At 48.8% G+C, this 24,143-nt stretch overlaps 1 protein-coding gene across 1 annotated transcript in view; it reads right to left on the reverse strand.

Moving 5' to 3' along the window:
• Positions 1 to 24,143, reverse strand: part of LOC137429619 (vasoactive intestinal polypeptide receptor-like) — a 135,390-nt gene that overhangs the window by 30,245 nt on the left and 81,002 nt on the right. The window contains exons 5-8 of the mRNA XM_068119688.2: positions 23,925 to 24,078; positions 23,715 to 23,775; positions 23,540 to 23,609; positions 19,293 to 19,384 (exon numbers count right to left, since the gene is read on the reverse strand). Coding sequence (XP_067975789.2) covers positions 19,293 to 19,384; positions 23,540 to 23,609; positions 23,715 to 23,775; positions 23,925 to 24,078 — 377 coding nt within the window. The remainder of the gene's footprint in view (positions 1 to 19,292; positions 19,385 to 23,539; positions 23,610 to 23,714; positions 23,776 to 23,924; positions 24,079 to 24,143) is intronic.

Below are 24,143 nucleotides of genomic sequence, written 5' to 3' on the forward strand. Positions count from 1 at the left end.
ATATACTTTTAAAATCTCCGATTTTGCAAGTAATAAAGACAAAGACTGCTAGGTTTTCAGTTTCTCTTTCTGATCAATTGCTCTTAAACATCATTCTCTTTTCTCACTGGCACACGTCATCATGTCATACTGGCACACGTCATGATGTCATACTGGCACACGTCATGATGTCATACTGGCACACGTCATACACCTGTATTTCTGTAAAATCGATTTGTGCATCAAATGACCATTTTAAACCTTTTTGTGACTCTTTAGTGGATAACACTCCGCTATCTGGTTCTTGTCTACCTGTCCAAGAAGTTAGATCATGTGACAAAACAATAACGTCTCTGTGGTCATTCCTAGTCTTCTGGATAAAAGGTTGACAATATCAAAGGTAGAGTTTATCCAGGTAATGAGCAAAACGCAACAGCAGAGAGCAGTGTAGACACACCGAGCACGGGCACGAGGCCAGACAGCGAAAGGAGATTCGATTTGTACACCAGGCCAAATAAATCATCAGAATATAAAATATATTTTTGTCGTTACAAATTGTTCATTATGTTAATTATTTAATTTTCCAGGCTTTCACACAGAAAAAGGAAAATAAGAACTTGTGAAGAAAGTCACAAATTCCTACCTGCCCTGGGCGAGACAGGCATGATCATCTCAGAGATGTACCCTAAAGTACCCTTGATTAAAGAACCCAAAATGAAATATCATAGAAACATCCAAATATATACCCTAAAGGTATTTTTCTTATTGCTACAAATTCCTCGGAGCAATATTGAACCATATTTAATTTTTTTCCAGATACCTCCTTGAAAAAGCCACAAGGGTTCTTTTCCCCACCCGGCAGGTTGTGCGGTTTTCAGGAAGTGTTTTTCAAAACACGTACTTTTAACACCTCTAACAGGCATTTCATTTTTAGCTCACCTGGAACGAAGTTCATATCGCGCATCATCTGTCTGCCAGTCCCTAAACACTTGGAACTTCTTCTCTGAAACTGCTGATGGGATTATGACCAAACTTGGCACAAATGATATTTGGTATGTTGCAACTCAAGGTTGTTCACTGCATGAAAAAAAATCAGGGTCTAAAGGGGTCTTCCGGGGGTCAAAGTGGATCCAGGTTTGACCCCCCCAAAATATGTATTTGCTCTCTCTCCTCTGAAACTACACACACTATTTCGATGAAACTTGACCACAACCTTCATCACCTGTGATGTACCGAAGTTTGTTGACGGCATTAAAAAAAAATCAGTCTAAGGGGGTGTATGGGGGGTGGGCAGAGGGGTGGGGCTGTATGGGGGTGGGGGTGTTTCCCCCAAAATAGGTATTTTTTGTTTGTTGAAAGTCTTATGACTACGTTAGTATGATTCTACGTGCTACCTATTGAAATTGGTTTAAAATACCGTGATACTGTTTAAAATACCTTATGTCGGTGTAGTATACTGCTTTATTCTACCAGGTGAGTGCTTGGGAGTATTTCCCCTATTTTGATATTAACCTTATGGGCATCCACTGAATGAACATTTTCATAAAACATTTTGTTCCATCTCGCCTGCCAGCTTATGAGGGTAATCTATCTATAATTCCAGTAATCTCTGTCTGTCTGTACGTTTGTCTGTGACCGCTGTTTCTCGACAACCACGGGTCCGATATACTTTTAACTTGCCAGGTATATTGCTGGGGACCCGAGGATGTGCCTTTTCAAGGTTTCATATTAATCGGACAATTACTTACCGAGCTATGTCCAAAAAACGATTCAACCAATCAGAGAGCAGCGAACGATCGCGTGTGCCGAACGTGGCGGACACACTCTGCCTCGGATGGCACATTTGAGAGCGTATTCATTTATTTCACGTTTGCAAACTATGTTGGCGTTAAACTATGTTTTAATAAAGTTTTAAAACTAATAAAAACGAATTTGCGATTCATTCGCTTTCCTGCGCGTTTGTGCACGCGATGGCGATTGCTTTACCAAACTCCGGAAGCCGTTCGCTTTGGACCAAACCATTTCATGTAAATAGAGGGGGGGATTGTCACCACTCGCAAGCCGTTCGCTTTGGACCAAACCATTTCATGTAAATAGAGGGGGGGGATATAATTTTAGATATATATATAGTACGGGCATGCCCTAGTGTATAAATAATTGCGATATCAAATGTATGGGATACAATGAGATCCCTCTGTTACCGGTTCTGCCATAAAGGTAACCGCAGTGAATATGAATGGAACCAAAAAGTAACACCTGTTGCTGAATGTATTTATGGAAAACAATGTGAAAGTTCGGGTTAGTCTGTTGGTGTTCCCATGTGGACCCTGGTTCAAATTCCACATATCACGTGACACATTGTCCACTTCCTCCTTAATATTCCTGGTGTTCTTCCTGATGGCGAGTTCAGTGCTGCCAACACCTTCACAAAGGACTCAGTAAAGCAAAAAACCTGTTAATCTGTGATTTTATTTCCACGTTGTTCACTCCAGAACTTTCGATCGGTGAGAAGTCCCAATATGGCGGCTGCGTGGCCTGATCAACAAACACACTCTCATTGGCCGATAGTTCCTCCATACTCTATAGAGCTCAGTGGTCACGCTTCATTGTACGGGGTTCCTGCTGTTGTAGAATAATAAAAATGGTACAATTGTAAAGGTAATACAGTCGTGGCCAAAAATGTTGGCACCCTTGCACTTTTTTCAAATAACTCACAATTTTCTCGAAAAATAAATTGAAATTGACGAAAGTATTTGGTGTCCACAATTCATTATTTCACTGTTAATATTACAGAACCTTTGTTTTTGATTCAGAACTTAATATATCCTTTTTTGTTTTGTCCCCTGTCGCACCGCGGAGCGAAAGGGGGACTATGGTTTTCCCCTCCGTCCGTGTGTGCGTCCGTCCGTGCGTGCATAAGCGAAGGACCGAATTCGAATTTGGTGTGTGGGTGCAACCCACGTCAAAATCCAAGATGGCCGCCGCCATGTATGTCTGAACCTTGTGAGCGGATTATCTTGAAAAATAAGCGAAGTACCAACTTCTAATCTGGTGTGTGGGTGTATCTAGGCATAAGGAAGAACGCTATTGAAAATTGGGTCGCCAGGGCAAAATCCAAGATGGCCGCCACCATATATATGTCTGAACCTTGTGAGCGAAATATCTTGAAAAATAAACGAACTACTAACTTATAATCTGGTGTGTGGGTGTATCTACGCATAAGGGAGAACGCTATTGAAAATTGGGTCGCCACGTCAAAATCCAAGATGGCCGCCTTGCGTCTTCCACTTTGTCAACTCATCACTTCACCGACGGGGGTCCTAGGCATAACGCTTGTTTATACAGGATCGAGGCTCGTGAAAGAGTTAACATTTATCACACAAAAATCAAAACATACACACAAAGTATATAATAAGAGTAGCGGTAGACAAGATGGGGAGAGAAGGGGAAGCACACAAACACAACATTTGAGACCAGGGACATCGAGAGATCTGTGAGAGGGAGAGTGCTTGGGGGGAGGAGGCGTGGGAAGAGGGGGGGGGGGGGAGTATAAAACACAAGGACACCAAGGACTTCCAGGAAAGAAGTTGGTTTTTCAAAAAAGTGGATTTTGGGTGAAATTAGCGGGGGTAGAAAAGATCAAGGTTTTGGATGGGGGAAGATAAGAGATGGTGGTGAACAGCTGTTTTAAAGACCTGGAGGGAGGAGTGGGATTAAAAAGAGTGAGGGAGTTTGTTCCAGAGGTGGGAGAAAAGAGGAATGAAAGAGTGAAGGTGAGGCAAAGCTTCTTGATTTTGGCAGTTTAACGATAAGAGGGTTGCTGGCAGATCTTGTGCGACCTGTAGGAATATTTTGGGGACAGAGCACAGAGAGAGCTGGGGGAGCCACGCCAGATAGGAGTAGGTAGAAGACAGAAAGACCACCAACCTGCCTGCGGTGAGTAAGTGAAGCCCTCGGAGTTAGCTTCATCGCGGGAGATTCCAATGATTCTGAAAGATTTGGTTTCAACAGCGTGAAGCCGAGCTAGGTGTGAGGCAGGAGCACCAGCCCAGAGGGGAGAACAGTATTCCATCGAGCTGCGGATGAAAGCCTTGTATGTGGTGAGGAGCTCAGGTGTGCCAAGGAAGGACTTCGCACGACTGATGATGCCCAGTCGGCGACTGGCTTTGGAGGCCGGATTTGAAATGTGGTTTTCCCAGGAAAGATCCTGGCAGATAGTGAGACCCAAAAGCTTGAGCGACAGAACTTCTTGGAGAGGATTGTTCATAAAGTAGATGGGAGGGTTTTCCAGTCGGTCTTTGCGGAGAGACATAGTAAGCGTGTGAGATTTGTCAGCATTGAAAGACATGTTCCACTTGTTTGACAAGTCTATGATTTTGTCCAGGTCTGCAGAGAGTGAGGAGGCTGCAGACTGCCGATTTGAGGGATGAGGAATGGAGCGGCAGGGAGTGGAGTCGTCAGCAAAGAGGTAGAGAGGATTTTCCAGAGAGTCGGAGAGATCATTGATGAAGACCAGAAAAAGCACAGGGCCCAGAACACTACCTTGGGGAAGGAACTCCAGCCTGAACAGGAAGGGGAGATGAGAGAAACCCATTCAGGGCCACATGTTGACTACGACTAGAGAGGAAGTCCGCAAGCCATGCGTGGAGATTTCCATGGATACCATCGGAGGAGAGTTTGGTGAGCAAAGCAGGGTGCCAGACCGTATCGAAGGCATCAAGGGAGACAGCTCTAATTTCCTGTTTGGCATTGAGGACCTCCATCCATTGTTGAGACAGCAGAAGCAGCATATCCAGAGTAGAATGACCTGGTCTGAAACCAAATTGATGATCAGAGATCAAGCCATTGGAGAAGGGGAAGGATTTGATATCCGAAGCAATGATGGATTCCATGACTTGGCTGATAATTGGGAGAAGGCTGATTGGTCTGTAGTTGCAAGGATCTGTTTTTGCACATTTTTTGTGTAAAGTGGTGATGTTGGCTGATTTCCAAGCAGATGACAGATGACCTTGAGCAAAATAGAGGGTGAAAAGAACAGAGAGGGTGAGAAAGAGCGGAAGAGCAGGATTTTAGGACCCGTGGGCTGATGCCGTCAGGTCCAGTTGCAGAATCAGAGTCGAGGGTTGAATCAGAAAATAAAAAGATTTTAAATCTTTTTTTAATTTTAAATTTTAAATTAAAAAAAATTATATTTTAAAGATTTTAAACATTTTTTTAAAATATAAGATTTTAAATGTAAAAAATGTAAAATCAGAAAATAAAAAGAAATGGCATTTGACAAAATTATTGACACTCCAGTCTTAATATATATCAAAATCAGCCTGCTCCCAATTATCAGCAAAATCATGGAATCCATCACTACTTTGGATATCAAATCCTTCCTCTTCTCAAATGGCTTGATCTCTGATCATCAATTTGGTTTCAGAGCAGATCACTCTATTCTGGACATGCTCCTTCTACTGTCTCAACAATGGATGGAGGTCCTCAATGCCAAACAGGAAATCAGAGCTGTCTCCATTGACATATTACGTGCCTTCGATACGGTCTGGCACCCCGCTCTGCTCACCAAAGTATCCTCCTACGGTATCCGTGGAAATCTCCATGCATGGCTTGTGGACTTCCTCTCTGGTTGTAGTCAACGTGTGGTCCTGAATGGATTTCTCTCATCTCCCCTTCCTGTTCAGGATGGAGTTCCCCAAGGCAGTGTTCTGGGCCCTGTGCTTTTTCTAGTCTTCATCAATGATCTCTCCGACTCTCTAGAAAATCCTCTCTATCTCTTTTATGATGACTCCACTCTCTGCCGCTCCATTCTTCATCCCTCAGATCGGCAGTCTGCAGCCTCCTCACTCTCTGTAGACCTGGACAAAATCACAGACTGGTCAAATAAGTGGAACATGTCTTTCAATCTTGACAAATCTCACACTCTTACTTTGTCTCTCCGAAAAGACCGACTGGACAACCCTCCCATCTACTTTCTCAACAATCCTCTCCAAGAAGTTCTGTCAGTCGAGCTTTTGGGTCTCACTATCTGCCATGATCTTTCCTGGCAAAACCACATTTCCAAGCTGGCCTCCGAAGCCAGTCGCCAACTGGGCATCCTCCGTCGTGCGAAGTCCTTCCTTGGCACACCTGAGCTCCTCACCACATACAAGGCTTTCATCCGCAGTTCAATGGAATACTGTTCTCCCCTCTGGGCTGGTGCTCCTGCCTGACACCTAGCTCTGCTTTCACACTGTTGAAACCAAAGCTTTCAGAATAATTGGAATCTCCTGCAATGAAGCTAACTCCGAGGGCGTTTCACTCACTCACCACAGGCAGGTTTGGTGGTCTTTCTGTCTTCTACCGACTCCTATCCGGCCTTGCCCCCCCAGCTCTCTCTGTGCTCTGTCCCCCAAATATTCCTACAGGTCGTACAACATCTGCCAGCAACCCTCTTCTGGTGAAATTGCCAAAATCAAGACTCTCTGCTCACCTTCACTCCTTCATTCCTCCATTCTCCCATCTCTGGAACAAACTCACTCACTCTCTTCAATCCCACACCTCTCTCCAGGTCTTTAAAAACAGCTGTTCATCACAATCTCTTGTCTTCCCCCATCCAAAACCTTGATCTTTTCTACCCCCGTTAATTCACCCCAGAGCCACTATTTTGAAATACCGACGTCTTTCCTGGAAGTCCTAACAGTGTCCATGTGTTTTATACCTCTCCCCGCTCCTCTTCCCATGCCTCCTCCGCCCAAGCCCTCTCCCTCCCACAAATCTCCCGATGTCTCTGTTCTCTACTGTTGTTCTTGTGTGCTTCCCTCTCTCTCCCCATCTTGTCTCCCGTTCCCTTTATTGCATGTTTTATGTGTCCGTTTTTTTTTGTGATTAATGTTAGCTCTTACACAAGTCTCGGTCTTGTATACAAACTTAATATATCCTTTAAAATCAGGAAAAAAAATAAAAAGAAATGGTATTGAAATTTTTTTTGACACCCTCGACTTAATATTTGGTAGCACGGCCTTTGGACAAGATTACTGCAGTCAAGCGCTTCGTTTTCGCCATGAATGAGCTTCCTACACCTCTCTACTGGCAGTTTGGCCCATTCTTCCTGTGCAAACTGTTCTCGTTCTCCCAGATTTGAAGGGTGCCTTCTCCCAACTGCTGTTTTCAGAATCCCCCACAGGTGTTCAATGGGATTTACATCTGGACTCATTGCTGGCCACTTCAGAACAGTCCAGCGTTTATCATGAACCATTCCTGGGTGCTTTTTGAAGTGTGTTTGGGGTCATTGTCCTGCTGCAAGACCCATGACTTTCGACGAAGACCCAGTTTTCTGACACTTGATTGAACATTGCGCTCCAAAATGCCTTGGTAATCTCCTGATTTCATGATGCCATGCACACATTCAAGGCACACAGTGGCAGGGGCAGCACAGTAACCCCAAAACATCACTGAACCTCCTCCATGTTTGACTGTAGGGAAGGTGTTCTTTTCTTTGAAGGCTTCATTTTGTTTTCTGTAAACATAGAGATGATGTACTTCACCAAAAAGCTCTAATTTGGTCTCATCTGTCAACAGGACATTCTCCCAGAAGGATTTTGGCTTGTTCAGGTGTGTTTTGGCAAACTCCAGTCGACATTTCGTATGTCTCTCTCTCAGCAGTGGGGTCCTCCTGGGTCTCCTACCACAGAACCCTTTCATTGAGTGACCAACGGATGGTGCGAGTTGAAACTGTTGTACCTTGTGTCTGAAGGTCAGCTTGAATCTGTTTGGCAGTTGATTCAGGTGCTTTGTCCACCATTCGAACAATCCTTCGCTGCAATCTTCGATCAAGTTTTCTCTTGCCGCCACGTCCAGGGAGGTTGGCTACAGTGCCATGGGCCGTAAACTTCCTGATAACATTGCATATGGTGGACACAGGAACATCAAGGTCTCTGGAGATGGACTTGTAGCCTTGAGATTGTCTATGCTTGGCTACAATCTTGTGTCTGACCTCCTCAGACAATTCTCTGGTTTTCTTTGTTTTCTCCATCATTGCAGTACACACAGTGACACAAAACAGTAGAATGACTCCTTTCTCAATTCAAACTGGTTGAATGAGCGATTGTTATATTGCAGGCACCTGCAACTCAACGTAGGTGAGTTCAGTTCTAAAGTAAAGGAGAATCACCTGCTTGAAATATAATTATTTCTCACAACTTCTAAAAGGTGCCAATAATATTGTCCAGGCTGTTTTAGGATTTCTGTGTGGAATAAGCGAAGTTTAGTAGTTTTTTCAGCTTTTTTTGGTTTGTTCCACTGCAAACCCAAGAAATAAATATGGAATTGGAATCTCCTGCGATGAAGCTAACTCCGAGGGCCTTTCACTTACTCACCGCAGGCAGGTTGGTGGTCTTTCTGTCCTCTTCCGACTCCTCTCCAGCCTTGCTCCCTCAGCTCTCTCTGGGCTCTGTCTCCCAAATATTCCTACAGGCTGCTCAAGATCTGCCTGCAACCCTCTTATGGTTAAACTGCCAAAATCAAGACTCTCTGCTCACCTTCTCCTTCATTCCCCTTTTCTCCTGCCTCTGGAACAAACTCCCTCACTCTCTTCAATCCCACTCCTCCCTCCAGGTCTTTAAAACAGCTGTTCACCACCATCTCTTATCTTCCCCCATCCAAAACCTTGATCTTTTCTACCCCCGCTAATTTCACCCCAGATCCACTTTTTTGAAATTCCAACTTCTTTCCTGGAAGTCCTTGCCGTGTCCTTGTGTTTTATACTTCTCCCACCCACCCCCCCCCCCTTCCCTCGCCTCCTCCCCCCAAGCCCTCTGCCTCTCACAGATCTCCCGATGTCCCTGCTCTCAAATGTTGTGTTTGTGCTTCCCCTTCTCTCCCCATATTGTCTACCACTACCCTGATATGTTTTGTGTGTCTCTTTGATTTTTTGTGTGATAAATGTTAGCTCTTTCACGAGCCTCGATCCTGTATACAAAAAAAAAAATCTGGATACCAAAATATTTTTTAAATTTCAAGAATTTTCTGGAAGAAACGGTCCATTATTTGAAAAAAGTGAAAGGGTGCCAATATTTTTGGCCAAACCTTTAATCGATGAACTTGGTTGGAAAAGGAATAATCAACTTACTTGGAACCAAATTCTTTGTCTGTTTAATCATAAAGGAAGATGCCTTTTTTAAAAGCCTGTGTTTCCGGATTGAGAAAGAAGAAGCTGAACCTCGAGCTTTAATGTGGCGGTTCCAAACCGGTAACATTTATGATTCTACGGCAGAAGGAATCCATGAAAAGGACACAGAAGGAGCACATAAAACATATAAAAGTACATGGAATTAACATACAAACAACCACAGCCACAAAAATAACAACTAACATACAATAACAACAACAAAAACAACAACAACATCATCATCATCATACTGTGGCGGACACGAAAGCCCACTGGCGTGGTGACATCATTCCGCGCACCAAGTGGGCGGCGGCCACGCCCCAGAGAGAGGCGTGGCCTCAAGATATACACGGGGCGCGCAGCCCGGAGCAGCTCAGTGCTGCGGTTTGAGTACTTTCAATAAAGACTCTTTTATGAACCGCGTTGTCTGCTTGCTCCTTGCGTAAGCATTAGCGCACGCAGAATCGCGCTTCATATGGTGACCTCGAAGTTGGATCTGCCGGAGCGATCCTTCCGAACACGACACCATTGCAATGGCAAACAACAACGCAATGTCGATTAAACTTCCCGAATTTTGGGAGGCCCAGGCCGAAGTCTGGTTCGTCCAAGCCGAAGCCCAATTTCAGCTTCGGCGCCTCACCGGCGACGACACGCGCTACTGCCACGTCGTCGCCTCCCTCGGGCCCGGCACGGCCGCTCGAGTTGTGTCCGTCCTTCGCCACCCACCGGACGGCCACAAGTACGAGGCACTCAAGCGGCTACTCCTAGCCACGTTCGGCCTCAAGGACGACGCACGGGCCGACCGCCTCCTGGATCTCCCCGAGCTCGGCGACACGCGCCCGTCGGTCCGAATGGACCATATGCTGTCATTGTTGGGCGACGAAGCCCCCGGTTCTCTATTCCGGGCGCTTTTCCGTCGCCAACTTCCAGCGCAGGTTCGCCTCGCGTTGGCCGGGACCATGCTAACGAAACCCCGAGCATTGGCGGCCGAGGCGGACAGGTACTTCGCGGCTTCGGATACGCGGGCGAGAGTCGGTGCGGCCGTCACGGACCTCGAGGCTGATGCTGCTGATGATGCTGATCCACAGCATCAGCTTACACAGCATACGCAGCATGCTGATACGCACCTCGTGACCGCCGCCACGCCCCGCCCACCGCCGCGGCGAAAACCGCCACCGCGGGGAAAACCGCCAACTCCACCGGCCTGGCGGAGCCAGCCGCACTCCTCCAGCTCCACCACCTGGTGCTGGTTCCACGCCAAGTTCGGCCACGAGGCTCGGCAGTGTCATCCGCCATGCTCCTTCAACAGGTCGGGAAACGCCCGGGCCGGCGCTCAATAGTGGCGATGAGCGCCGGCCGTTCGAGCAGCCTGCTGTTCATAACAGACACCTTATCCGGGCGCCGTTACCTGTGCGACACGGGAGCGCAAGTGAGTGTCGTTCCCGCCGGTACGTCAGACAAGCACGCCGCGGGCGGGGGCCCCGCGCTGCTTGCCGCGAACGGGACGCCCATCCGTACGTACGGAAAACGCTGCCTCTCTCTGCGGTTCGGAGGGCAGGTTTTCCGATGGACGTTCGTCACCGCCGACGTGCCCATGGCACTGCTTGGCACAGACTTCCTGTGCGCTAATGGGCTCCTGGTCGACGTAAAGCGCAGACGTCTTGTCCAGGCCGAGACGTTCAGCTCGCTCGCTTGTGCGCTGCCCAGCTCGTCGAGCAGCTCAACGAGCGGCTCGCCGAGCGGCTTGCCAAGCGGCTTGCCGAACGGTTCGGTTCCGGCCACGGACGAATTCACCCGCCTCCTCGCCGGCTTCCCGGCCTTTAAGTGGCCCACCTTCTCGGCGGGGGCCGTCAAGCACGGGGTGGCCCATCACATCCCCACCGTCGGGCCACCGGTCTACGCCCGGGCACGCCGCCTCGAGCCGACGAAGCTGGCGGTGGCAAAAGCGGCGTTCGCTACCTTGGAGCGACTCGGCATCGTTCGGCGCTCGGAGAGTGCTTGGGCGTCGCCGCTGCACATCGTGCCGAAGCCCGGCGGGGGATGGCGACCGTGCGGGGACTATCACCATCTCAATGACGCCACCACTCCCGACCGCTACCCCGTCCCCCACATTCAGGACTTTTCCGCCCGTTTGGCGGGCATGTCCTTCTTCTCGAAGGTGGACCTCATACGCGGCTACCATCAGGTCCCCGTCAGGCTGGAGGATGTCCCGAAGACGGCGGTCATCACGCCATTCGGACTCTTCGAGTTCCTGCGGATGCCCTTCGGTCTGAAGAATGCGGCTCAGGCGTTCCAGCGACTGATGGACAGCGTCCTGCGCGACTTGGATTTTGTCTACGTCTACCTGGACGATATCCTCGTTGCCAGCGCATTCCGCGAAGAGCACCTACGCCACCTCCGCACGCTCTTCGAACGCCTGGGCCAGCATGGCCTGATTGTGAACCCCGCAAAGTGCCGGTTCGGCGTCGCCGTAATCGATTTTCTGGGGCACCGTGTCACCAGGCACGGAGCCGTCCCCCTGCCGGCCAAGGTGGAGGCGGTGAAGGGGTTTCCGCGCCCCCGCACGATCAGAGGGCTGCAGGAGTTCCTGGGCATGGTGAACTTTTACCATCGGTTCCTGCCCCGTATCGCCCAGCTCCTGCGCCCCCTGCACGAAGCTCTCCGAGGTAAGCCGGGCAAAGGCGATGTTACCTGGACCGAGCAGATGGACACGGCATTCACGGGCGCGAAGCTCGCCTTGGCTAATGCCACCATGCTCGCGCACCCGGCGCCCGATGCACCGATCGCCCTCACCACCGACGCCTCGGACTACGCGGTGGGCGCGGTGCATGAGCAATGGGTGCGTGGAGCTTGGCAACCGCTGGCGTTCTTTAGCCGGCAGCTTCGCCCGCCCGAACGCCGTTACAGTACCTTCGACCGCGAGTTGCTCGGGCTTCACTTGGCGGTCAGGCACTTCCGCCATCTGCTCGAGGGCCATGCGTTCACGGCCTTCGTCGACCACAAGCCGCTGATCTTCGCGATGGGCAAGGTCACCGAGCCGTGGTCGGCCCGGCAGCAGCGTCACCTCTCGGCCGTGTCCGAGTACACGACGGACATCCCGCACGTCGCGGGGAAGGACAACCCGGTGGCGGATTGCCTTTCCCGGGCCGTCGCCCACGCAGTCCACCTCGGCATCGACTATGCCCGGATGGCAGAGGACCAGGCCGCTGACCCCGAAGTCCAGGCCTTGCGGACCGCCGTCACAGGCCTCCGCGTCACCGAGGTGCCGTTCGACGGCGCGGGCGCGGCCCTCTTGTGCGACGTCTCCCTCGGGCGGCCTCGCCCCATCGTGCCCGCGGGCTGGCAGCACCAGGTGTTTGACGCCATCCATGGCCTGTCCCACCTGGGCGCGAGGGCCTCCCAAAGGTTGATCGCCGACAAGTTCGTCTGGCATGGCCTCCGGAAGGCCGTCCGCGGCTGGGCCAGGACGTGCCTCGCGTGCCAGCGCGCCAAGGTGCACCGGCACACCCAGGCCCCGTTGGCCCCGTTCACGGTGCCGGAACGCCGGTTTGACCACGTCCACGTGGACCTGGTGGGACCTCTGCCTCCCTCGCGGGGTTTCACCCACGTCCTCACCATGGTGGACCGCACCACCCGGTGGCCGGAGGCCGTGCCCTTGGCGTCGACGATGGCGGCGGACGTCGCGCAGGCTTTCATCGCCACCTGGGTCGCCCGGTTCGGCGCCCCCTCAGACATCTCGTCCGACCGCGGCCCCCAGTTCACCTCGGAGCTCTGGGGGGCGGTCGCGCAGGGGCTCGGGGTCCGGCTGCACCGAACCACGGCCTACCTCCCCCAGGCTAACGGCCTGTGTGAGCGATTTCACCGCTCATTGAAGGCCGCGCTCCGGGCCACCCTCCGCGACGGCGGCTGGGTCGACAGGCTCCCCTGGGTCCTGCTGGGCCTCCGGACGGCGCCCAAGGAGGACCTGCGCGCATCCGCGGCGGAGTTGGTCTTCGGGCAACCGCTGCGGGTGCCGGGCGAGTTCCTCCCGACTCCACGGCACCATGGTCCGCGGCACAGCAGCGCTCCGCTCTGCAAGAGACCGCCCAGAGGTTCGCCCCGGTGCCAACGGCATGCCACGGGCACCCACCGACGCACGTCGCCCCGGAGCTTCGCACGGCGGAGTACGTCTTCGTCCGCCACGATGCCCACCGGACACCACTGCGGCCCCCGTACGACGGGCCTTTCCGCGTGCTGGAGACCGGGGCGAAGCACTTCACCCTGGACATTGGCGGTACTCCTGACCGCGTTTCTGTAGACCGCCTCAAGCCGGCCCACCTCGACGGGTACCATCCACCGCCAGTGGCCCGACCCCCGCGTCGGGGCCGCCCCCCTGCGGGCGGACCCCTGGCACCGCCCAGCCCCGCTGCCACGCCGCCCCCCGGTTCCTGCACCCTTCCCAGGGGCAGCCAGAGGCATCCCACCTGGCATCCCTGCATCCCGGACGCCGCCGATCGCCAGGGGGCGCTTCGGCCGGGTCATCCGTTTGCCCCGCAAACTGGCCCTCCAGGTGTGCGGGAATTCTGGGGGGGCGCGTGTGGCGGACACGAAAGCCCACTGGCGTGGTGACATCATTCCGCGCACCAAGTGGGCGGCGGCCACGCCCTAGAGAGAGGCGTGGCCTCAAGATATACACGGGGCGCGCAGCCCGGAGCAGCTCAGTGCTGCGGTTTGAGTACTTTCAATAAAGACTCTTTTATGAACCGCGTTGTCCGCTTGCTCCTTGCGTAAGCATTAGCGCGCGCAGCATCGCGCTTCAATACTAAAATACGCAATTTGGCGTCTGTCTGATGATTTTTTGACCGCAATACATTCCGTCGTTACTTATTCAATCTCAACCAAACTTGACAGGATGACTAAGGGTCACATAATGAAGGTTGTAGCGCATTCATTTGCCTCCCTCCCCAATCAACCCAAGCGGTTTTTCCCGCCATTGCCACCAATGGGGATGTGTGTTGAGGTGTATATCCATTTGTTGAGGTGTATATCGTTGAGGTGTATTAAGTTAGCTTCATCGTGGCGTTTTTCCAAAGACGCTTTTAATAACAACACTAAATATAATAGCATAATATTGTTACGGTTTTCCGCCGCCCTTCTTACCCTTACCAAGGGGGGATTAAGCCCCTTGTTCTTTCTGGGTCTGGCGTAACCGAGAAACTTGAAATGCCTCTTCCGGGCAAACGCGGTTCCACAGCGCATTTTGCAACCAGCGCGCTGTCACTCGTGTAACTCAATGCACTCTAGCGGCTCGGCTTCAAGCTCAACCGAGCGTCACTTTAATATGAGCGTGTATCTTGGTTCATGCGCGTCTTCCTCCGATCTCGTATCTTTCAAGCTCTACTGCTGACCGCGCTCCTTCACTCCTCACTCAATGCCAACTCACCGCCAACTGCTCGACTCGATGCTCAACTCCACTTACTGCTCTCTCTACGCTCGACTCACCACACTGCTACTGGTGGCTTTGCGCAACGGCTTATATCTGCCACACCCTGAGCCTTCTCGAACGTTCCAACCATGCCCTGTGACGCAGTGCTGCAGCCACACCCTGTGAGCCCTGATTGGCGGCTCGCGCTTACCGTCAGCTTCTTTGCCGTCCTCACTCGGTCCCTGCTCGATTTGCCAGGCCGGCCTCGTGTTAATCTCGCCAAAAAGCCAAAGGCAGCATAAAGAGGCGTAAGAGGCATGAGGCAATGGAGGCGGGATAAGGCAATGGAAGTAGGAGAAGGACCTATTCTCCTTACTCTACTCAACGCAAAACTAACACAGGAAAAGGACTATGCTCACAAATACTTAGAGATAACTGCACTATCGCGAGGCTACATGTTGTTTGTGTGACTAACTATGAGGGGGAAATTTAACCTTTATTATACAAAACTCAAAACCGCAACAATATTAATGTTATTACAAAACAATATTAATACTAATAATATCCCACCTCCCCAAGGGGTTTTTCTCCGCCAGGGAGGTCTCCCCACCAATAGGTTTTTCTCCGCCAACATGTTAGCCCCTACCAGAAGTACTCGTAAAAATATTGTTAACCACAAACACATATGATTATTGGTTCACGAGTTATCAAGTGACCACTATATTCGTCATGTGTGTGTCTGTCTGTGTGTGTGTGTGTGTGTCTGTCTGTCCGCAGCATAACTACCCGATGATATCATCCGATCTTGATGAAACTTGGGTGGGAGGTTGATATCATGATCTAGTTGTGTCCTGCCTAGAGTGGGCGTACGGCGCCCATTGTGGGCGGAGCCACGCCCGAAAAAGATCTCTTTTTAGGGGGTAATCGAGTTCAAGCTACATCTTCTCTGAGGGGTTTGGTGGAATCTGACAGGGGTTTCGATATTTGGTCAGGCCAATGTCATGTGTCTAGCTCCACGGAGCTCGATTTTTCATTTTTTTTTCATTTTAAAAATCTTTTTAAAGTCACTAAAAGCCAATCTAGGTTTTAAAAGCCACTCTTTTAACACAAATATGTGTTCACTATGGTCTATTTTTGAGGATGAAACAAACGAGAAAAACATTTTCCATGAAAGTGCAATTATGCCTCTTCAATGGGAATTGCAGACGGTGGCTGGCAAACGAAGCATCAAGGGCGATGTACAGAAGCGTTTGTTTAAATAACAATGAATACAAGACACAAGGAGGTGAAATTTGCTGCACGTGATGTGTAGCATGCGCAGAGTAAAACAAGTGGTCATTTACGTCCGTAGGATGTCTAATAAATAAAGAAGATATAAGCACACCTGACACTAGGCCGAGGATTCAGAATTTGGCACGCTTACTGGGCTGCCCAGTCAAATAAATGGTTCCAATCCATCCATCATATTTGATTGGCGTTTTTTTACTCACACACACACACACACACACACACACACACACACACACACACACACACACACACACACACACACACACACACACACACACACACACACACACACATATATATATACAGTATATTGCTACGGTTTTGAGATGTGTACAGTGTGCTCAATAAAGGTTAAAGGTTGCCCCCCATAGATAGTCACACAAGCAACATGTAGCCTCATTTGTAGTATAGTTATGTCTTAGTATATGTGAGAGTAGGCCCCTTCCAGTGTTAATCCTGCGTTGTGTAAAGACAGGAGAATAGGTCCTACTTCGGCAAACCATTCCACCTCTGTGGGCGCAATCCAGTTTGTTAAGCATTGGTTGTTCATTAGTCGAGCTAACACGAGGTAGGCCTAAAAAGGTGGGGCCAGTGTTGAGGTCGGGAGCGGCAGAGGCGATGACGGTAAGCATGAGCCGCCAATCAGGGCTCAGAGGTGGTGGTGTCAGAGGGCGTGGTGAGAAGAGTCTGGTGATTTCCAGAAGGCTCGCGGGGCGGGGCTATATAACCCGATGCGCAAAGCCCTCAACAGGACTTGAACAGGACTTGCCGGGGGAAGAGCACTTGCAGAGGAGAGGGAGAGGACTTGCATCACTCGCACTGTATGAACTTGACTATCACTAGAGATACGCGGGCGCAGCCAGGGCGTTTATCACGAACGTGCACGTTTCAGCCAAGCGAGTGAACGAGGCTGCGTAACCGCCCTTCGCCATAAAAGCCGTCCCGCCTTTGCCATAAAAGCCCTCCCTGCCGTTCGCCCCGATATATCACCGTTGCTCGAGAGACGTGCTGCGTGGCCTTGTCTTCGTCGATCACCATCTTCGCGGACGTGCCGGGGACCGTGGAGAGCTGAACGAGAACCACCCGGGGACGCGCTGTGGAACACCTGACCATCTGCAATCCCCGTGTGAGTGTGTCAGACGGGCCCGTTGTCTTTGGGAATTAAGAATAAGACTGTATAAGGATTTCCCTGTGTCTCTTCGTCTTGAACTGTATATACCTGTGATACCCATTAAATCAATCTGTTCTTCCTTTCTTCTGAATTCGATCGTTCCTGTGATTTCTTCATTGACTAAGCGTGGCACGAATAAGATCACTTAAATCGGGTCCATTAATTATAACTGCGTGGATCACGTGTACGCAAACCGCTCGGCGTATTCCAACCACACCTGGTTCATGTGAGGCTTGTTTCCTCGCTTCCAGGGCAGCGCGCATACTTAGGTACGAGCGAGAATTTGGTCCCAAAACCCTATTTTGCGCTGTCCGGAAGGGACGTAATAGGTCTCGGTTCGCACCAGGTCAGTAAAGACAAGGGGATTAATCCCCCCTTGATAAGGGGAGAAGGCCGGCGACAGAACCATAACAATATATATATATATATATATATATATATATATATATATATATATATATATATATATATATATCTATATACATATATATATATATATATATACACATATATATATATATATATATATAATTTTATAAACAGGAATCAAATTCCTGCGAGGGGCAAAGTGTGAAAAAATTCTGACTCAATGCGGGGCTCGAACCACGGACCTCCGTTGATAACGCGTCAACAGCCCACTGCACTATTGAGCCAGCCGCAATCTCCTCAGAACTTTTCCACACTTAACACTGCGAGCTTTATCATGGCCGATGTCTTATGTGCCTGCTAGGCAGACCCCGAATGTTAGTGTAAGTATATGTATGCGTATGTATGTGTGAATAAGTAGAAATGCATTGAAGATTAATTCATCTACAATTTTATAAACAGGAATGAAATTCCTGCATATATATATATATATATATATATATATATATATATATATATATATATATATATATATATATATATATATATATATATATATATATATATATATATATATATTGTTGCGGATATGGGATTTGCATCCACCCATATCCGCTTGTAAATATTCCCCTATTTCCTCAATACTTCCCAACTATCCCCAATCCCCCAATCCCTAGTCCCATTTTCTGTAAACAACACTCTGTAGCCCCGACCTCCCCCTATTTCCCCCATTAAATGTCGTGCCCAGGTTCACCGCATCTCATGTAAGACAACTATAGGACATCTTGCTAGTTATTCTTAGTCTATGTCAGTTAAGGACTCGTTTCCATTAATTCTGACCCTTCGTTGCACCAGAATGTGATTGTATGGCACCGTTAGGAAGTTTAGGACCTCCCAATACCTCCCCGCAGCTCTTCCTCACGGTTCAGCAACAACAACAACAACAACAGCAACGGCGGCGGCGTGCACAGGGAGTGCGCGTCCTCACTCCGGCTTGGTTGGTAGGGGGTGTTGGGAGGGCATGAGGCCTTCCCAACGAGCCGCCATCGAACATGTGCTCGACGGGGTTACCAAATAGGGGCTGCCTGTCAGCTCCTCGTCAAGGGCGGAGCCCGGTAACCCCCGCACCCAATGGAAGCGGCGGACCGGCCCCAGGGGGGCGGAGCCAACCAGCCGAGGGCGTGTCACTCCCCGCTGAGCATGCGCAGGAAGAGGGAGGTGACGTCAGATGCGCGCTGAGCTTGGAGCAAGCAAGACGTACCCTCCGAGCGCTGTGAGGCCTCCCCGCATCTTTTGGACTGGACCGTGCTTTATCCTGTCCCCGAGCCAAGGTGCACCTTGTGCCATCAACCTACCTGTCCTCCCTGCCATCAATCCCTGTGTAAGTCAGCCTTGTTCCGTTTGTCTGTGGTCTGTCTGGGATAAGATAAGACTGTAATTAAGTGCCTATCTCTTCTGTGTCTTTACCTCACTACCGTGTAATCTACCCCCCTTTTCTCCACCACTGTAATTATATCCTCCTCCGGAGGTCTTGAGAACTGTACCCCTTGCGTCGTTTCATCTATCCCAGTCGTTGTGTCCTTTCCATCATTGATTTAGCATAGCGCGATTTGGTCAACGTCTGGGTGGAATCGGGGTCTAGTCGGGGAATAACTGTTAGGTCGCGGTAATACACCACCGCTCGGTCGAAATAACATCTAAACCGCGTCCGTAACAATATATATATATACATACATACATACATACATACATACATACATACATATATATATATATATATATATATATATATATATATATATATATATATATATATATATATATATATACATATATATATGTAAACCACAGCACAGTCTGCATTGTATGTACACATTAATGATAAACATTGGACGGTGTATACAATGACAGTGTCATGTTATAATTGGACGTACTTGTAGTGCCGATTGTCCTTTTGCCCACCACCTGGAGAACGCAGCTTTAGTACAAGCACCCGGATGATGCTGATAAACAACACAAAATTCACCTGAAGGGGGAAAGGTGATGGTAGTAATTCACGTTTTTGGATGCTTTCTAAACATTTAAAATATTTCTTTCTTTTCACACAATTTAAAATCTTTTTTAAATGCCTTCTAAACATTTCATGAATTTGTTGATTTGCATCAATAGCCACCATCACCCAGTATAATATGGTGAAGAAGGTAGCCACCATCACCCAGTATGATATGGTGAAGACCATAGCCACCCTCACCCAGGATGATATGGGGAAGACCATAGCCACAATCACCTAGTATGATATGGTTATACCATAAGAGAGATTTAGAAATCGTTGGCCACATTATTCGTTTATCTGAAATTGGAATTCCATTAAAGGTATTGTCATTGTGCACAGTCCATCCGTCTGTCCGTCGTCATTTTGACTTTTCGAGCCAAACCGGTGGTCTGATCTGGCTGAAATTTAGCAGCAAGGTTCCGCTCCTGAATGGTAATGGGTATTGCAAGGCTCGTTCCAGTCACATGACCGGAAGTGTGTCAAATGGCAGACTTAGTAAATTCCTTCAAAATCATTTTCTCCAGACCCACCAGTCAGAATGCTACCAAATTTGGGTTAAACATTTGGCCAGGGCCTAGATAAGATACAGGCCCAGTGGTCCTATTTTATTAAACTATTTTTACGAGTGAGATACCCGTGCTATGCACGGGTGGGAGGCAAGCAGCAAACAGGCAATGCAGATACGGCGAATTCTTAAAGCATGAAACCAATAAATTCCATATTCCTGTAGCACCCTCAGTCGCATGTCAGACATGGACAGCAAGTTCGTGAAGGACTTCCATGAAAAACGTACCCGTTCACAAACAAACGGGTATGTTCACATATAGAAACATTGATCGTGGGTCCGTGGCGAATCTGCATATGGCGATCCGCGAAGTTCACGTTTAGAAGGTAGAAACCATCACGGCATGTCGTCCTTTACTTGAAATCGATATCTCTTTTTTCATTCCAAACAACATAACTCCAATCACAAATTAATCACCAAATAAACTTTTAACAACATTGTTAATGTTTCCTTCATTGTAAAAACTACCAAGTCAACAGTTAAAAGGATTTTGAGCCGATAGGTGTTATGGCCTTGGCAAGATTCAATGGAGACAGCGATCTGTTAACGTATACACCACCCAAATAGCTATGTGGAATTCTCTCATGTGGAGATTAAACTCACGTCATTTGAACTTTGGCCGAGGTCATTATTTACTTTTAATGATGTTTATATAGAATTAAAAAGAAGATAATTGGTTTTGGGTCGTCCTTTCCGCATATCTCGTGGGATTGTGAGTTGGAGAGACGACCGTGATGGCAGGGAGGCGGTTGGCATCCTCTCAAGTAGGGATTCAACCCAAGTCCTTATGAAAGGTCTTTGTCCGAGGTCACCAAGTCCGATCGGTGCAGTCGATCAGTGCAGCGCAGCCGTGCAGCACAGCTGTGAAGCGATCGGTGCAGCCGTTTGTGCGGCACACGGGAAAATAACGTTATGCGGAAGTCCAAACCTGAAAATGCTGGAGGCCAAAGCTGAAATTGGAAAAACAATATACCCTATTTTACTTCAGGAGATCCCAGGATTACCCACCCAAAATATCGTTGCGATCGGTTCAGCCGTTTTTGCGGTACCTTCAAACGGACGGACGGACAGACAGACAGACAAACCGACAGACATTTGGTGAATTTTTGTAAGATTACGTATTATGTTATAATCGTTAATTTGCTTTGGTCAGTCGAGCTTAGATATCCTCACTCAAAAAGCTTTCTTGTTCTAAATTAAACCTCGAGTGAGGTAAGATCCTACTCTAAAATTGTCATTCTAATGCGAGGGGTGCGATATTGGAGAGCATTACCTGTTCTATGAAAGGTGATATGAAGCCAGCCGTCCCATATTCATTCAGTGATCATTGTACAACATTCATCCTTTTATTTGTACACCTGTTTCTGTTTGCTCCACTGCTGTTGTATTGACCTCTCATCCAGCTCTTCCATGAACCTGAAACTTTCTTAAAATTGGTTTTAATTGATTGGAGTTGCATGAAAACTAACCAATCAGCAGCATGTGTCGCACAAGTACCTAGAACAACTGTTACCCAGAAAAAGCCATAAAATGTCATATTTCCCGTGGTTTTAGTAATTTTGCTGTACGGGGTTAAAGGCTGTCAGTCGGCCATCTTTGGTCAGATTACAAAGCAAAATCTTCTACATATGTACACTCTCGTGTATTGTCTTTGTGCCAAAATTGAACAAAATCGGTCCATACATGTCGAGAAATGTATGGGGACACTTTTTTCTTTCTTTTTTTTTTGTATACAACATTGAGGCTCGTGAAAGAGCTAACATTAATCACACAAAAAGTCAAACCGACACATAAAACACAAAATAAGGGGAGCGGTAGACAAGATGGGGAGAGAGGGGGAAGGACACAAACACAACATTTGAAAGCAGGGACATCGAGAGAACTGTGGGAGGGAGAGGGCTTGGGGGGAGGTGGGAGAGGTATAAAACATATGGACACTGCAAGGACTTCCAGGAAAGAAGTTGGAATTTCGAAAAAGGTGTATCTGGGGTGAATTAGCGGGGGTAGAAAAGATCAAGGTTTTGGATGGGGGAAGATAAGATATGGTGGTGAACAGCTGTTTTAAAGACCTGGAGGGAAGAGTGGGATTGAAGGGAGTGGGGGAGTTTGTTCCAGAGGCGGGAGAAAAGGGGAATGAAAGAGTGAAGGTGAGCAGAGAGCCTAGATTTTGGCAGTTTAATCATAAGAGGGTTGCTGGCAGATCTTGTGCGACCTGTAGGAATATTTGGGGGACAGAGCACAGAGAGAGCTGGGGGAACAAGGCCGGAGAGGAGTCAGTAGAAGACAGAAAGACCACCAACCTGCCTGCGGTGAGTGAGTGAAAGGCCCTCGGAGTTAGCTTCATTGCAGGAGATTCCAATGATTCTGAAAGCTTTGGCTTCAGCAGCGTGAAGCCGAGCTAGGTGTGAGGCAGGAGCACCAGCCCAGAGGGGGGAACAGTATTCCATCGAGCTGTGGATGAAAGCCTTGTATGTGGTGAGGAGCTCAGGTGTGCCAAGGAAGGACTTCGCACGACGGAGGATGCCCAGTGGGCGACTGGCTTTGGAGGCCAGCTTGGAAATGTGGTTTTCCCAAGAAAGATCATGGCAGATAGTGAGACCCAAAAGCTTGAGCGACAGAACGTCTTGGAGAGGATTGTTGAGAAAGTAGATGGGCGGGTTTTCCAGTCGGTCTTTTCGGAGAGACAAAGTAAGAGTGTGAGATTTGTCAGGATTGAAAGACATGTTCCACTTGTTTGACCAGTCTGTGATTTTGTCCAGGTCTGCAGATAGTGAGGAGGCTGCAGGCTGCCAATCTGAGGGATGAGGAATGGAGTGGCAGAGAGTGGAGTCATCAGCAAAGAGATAGAGACGATTTTCCAGAGTCAGAGAGATCATTGATGAAGACCAGAAAAAGCACAGGGCCCAGAACACTACCTTGGGGAATTCCAGCCAGAACAGGAAGGGGCGATGAGAGATATCCATTCAGGGCCACACGTTGACTACGACTAGAGAGGAAGTCCGCAAGCCAAGAGTGGAGATTTCCATGGATACCATAGGAGGAGAGTTTGGTGAGCAGAGCTGGGTGCCAGACCGTATCGGTTTAAGTAACAAAATGGCCGCCGGTCGGCCATCTTGGATCTGATTCAAAAATAAATGACGTGCATATGTAAGCCATCATTCGTTATCTGTTTGCAAAGTTTAAACAAGATCAGTAAATGCATGTCCGAGAAATGGTTGAGGACGTGTTCAATATCGGGTTTTCTACAACTAAAATGGCCGCCAGTCGGCCATCGTTGATTGCATCGCGAAACAAAATGAGGTGCATAAGTATACCTTCATGTATTGTCTTTGTGCCAAGTATGAACAAAATCGGTCTGTTCATCTCCGAGATATGGTTGTGGACGCACACACGGACGGACAGACGGACAAGACCCATTTCATAAGCCTCCGTTTTGGACCAACGGGGTCTAAAAATCAATTGTTCATAATCCTCCTGTTGGAATCGCAGAAAAGCGTGCTCTCATATAACGACACAGTTTGTCATTCTGAATGTAGACACGTCACCAAAAAGTAAGTCCTTACCGAAATGGAGAGCAAAATTGGTCCCTTCATGATGTACCAGATGTAGGCATTGCCATGTATTTCCCAGCACCTGTGGACAAAACACTGAATGTAGACACGGAAAGGTGTGCAGGAATTCATGAGTAACATTGCACCTTGAGGAATTATCCAATAGCTGCACATGCTGGCAACTTACCCCACATTTTCACCGAGCCAGCGTGCAGCCGTCCACGTGGTGATAAACACAACCGGGGCCCCTAGAAACACCACAATAGTGGAACCAAGTCACTTTTCAAACTACCAGATAAATATGCTCACAGCTTTTCCAACCTCAGCATATCTGCGCACACCGGGTGTAGACGACATTAGCTTTGAAGCATGGGAGGTAAGACAAGCTACAACATACCCCATCCGAGGAGAACGTAGCACCAGAAGTACCGGCGCTCGTCAAAAAATGCAACGAGCAAGAGAGTATGCAGATAAAGACCTTCTACCAGGAGCCAGCTAAAGTTGGCCATCAAGGAGTAGTGCATGAACACCATTGCCATCTTGCACCATACCTGGTGGTGTAGGTGAAGGGAACGGTGTGAGGATGATGACAAAGAAGTGAGCAGGAGTTCTCATT

This window comes from Myxine glutinosa, chromosome 6 (genome assembly GCF_964187855.1).
Source record: "Myxine glutinosa chromosome 6, kmMyxGlut1.1, whole genome shotgun sequence".
NCBI lineage: Eukaryota > Metazoa > Chordata > Myxini > Myxiniformes > Myxinidae > Myxine > Myxine glutinosa.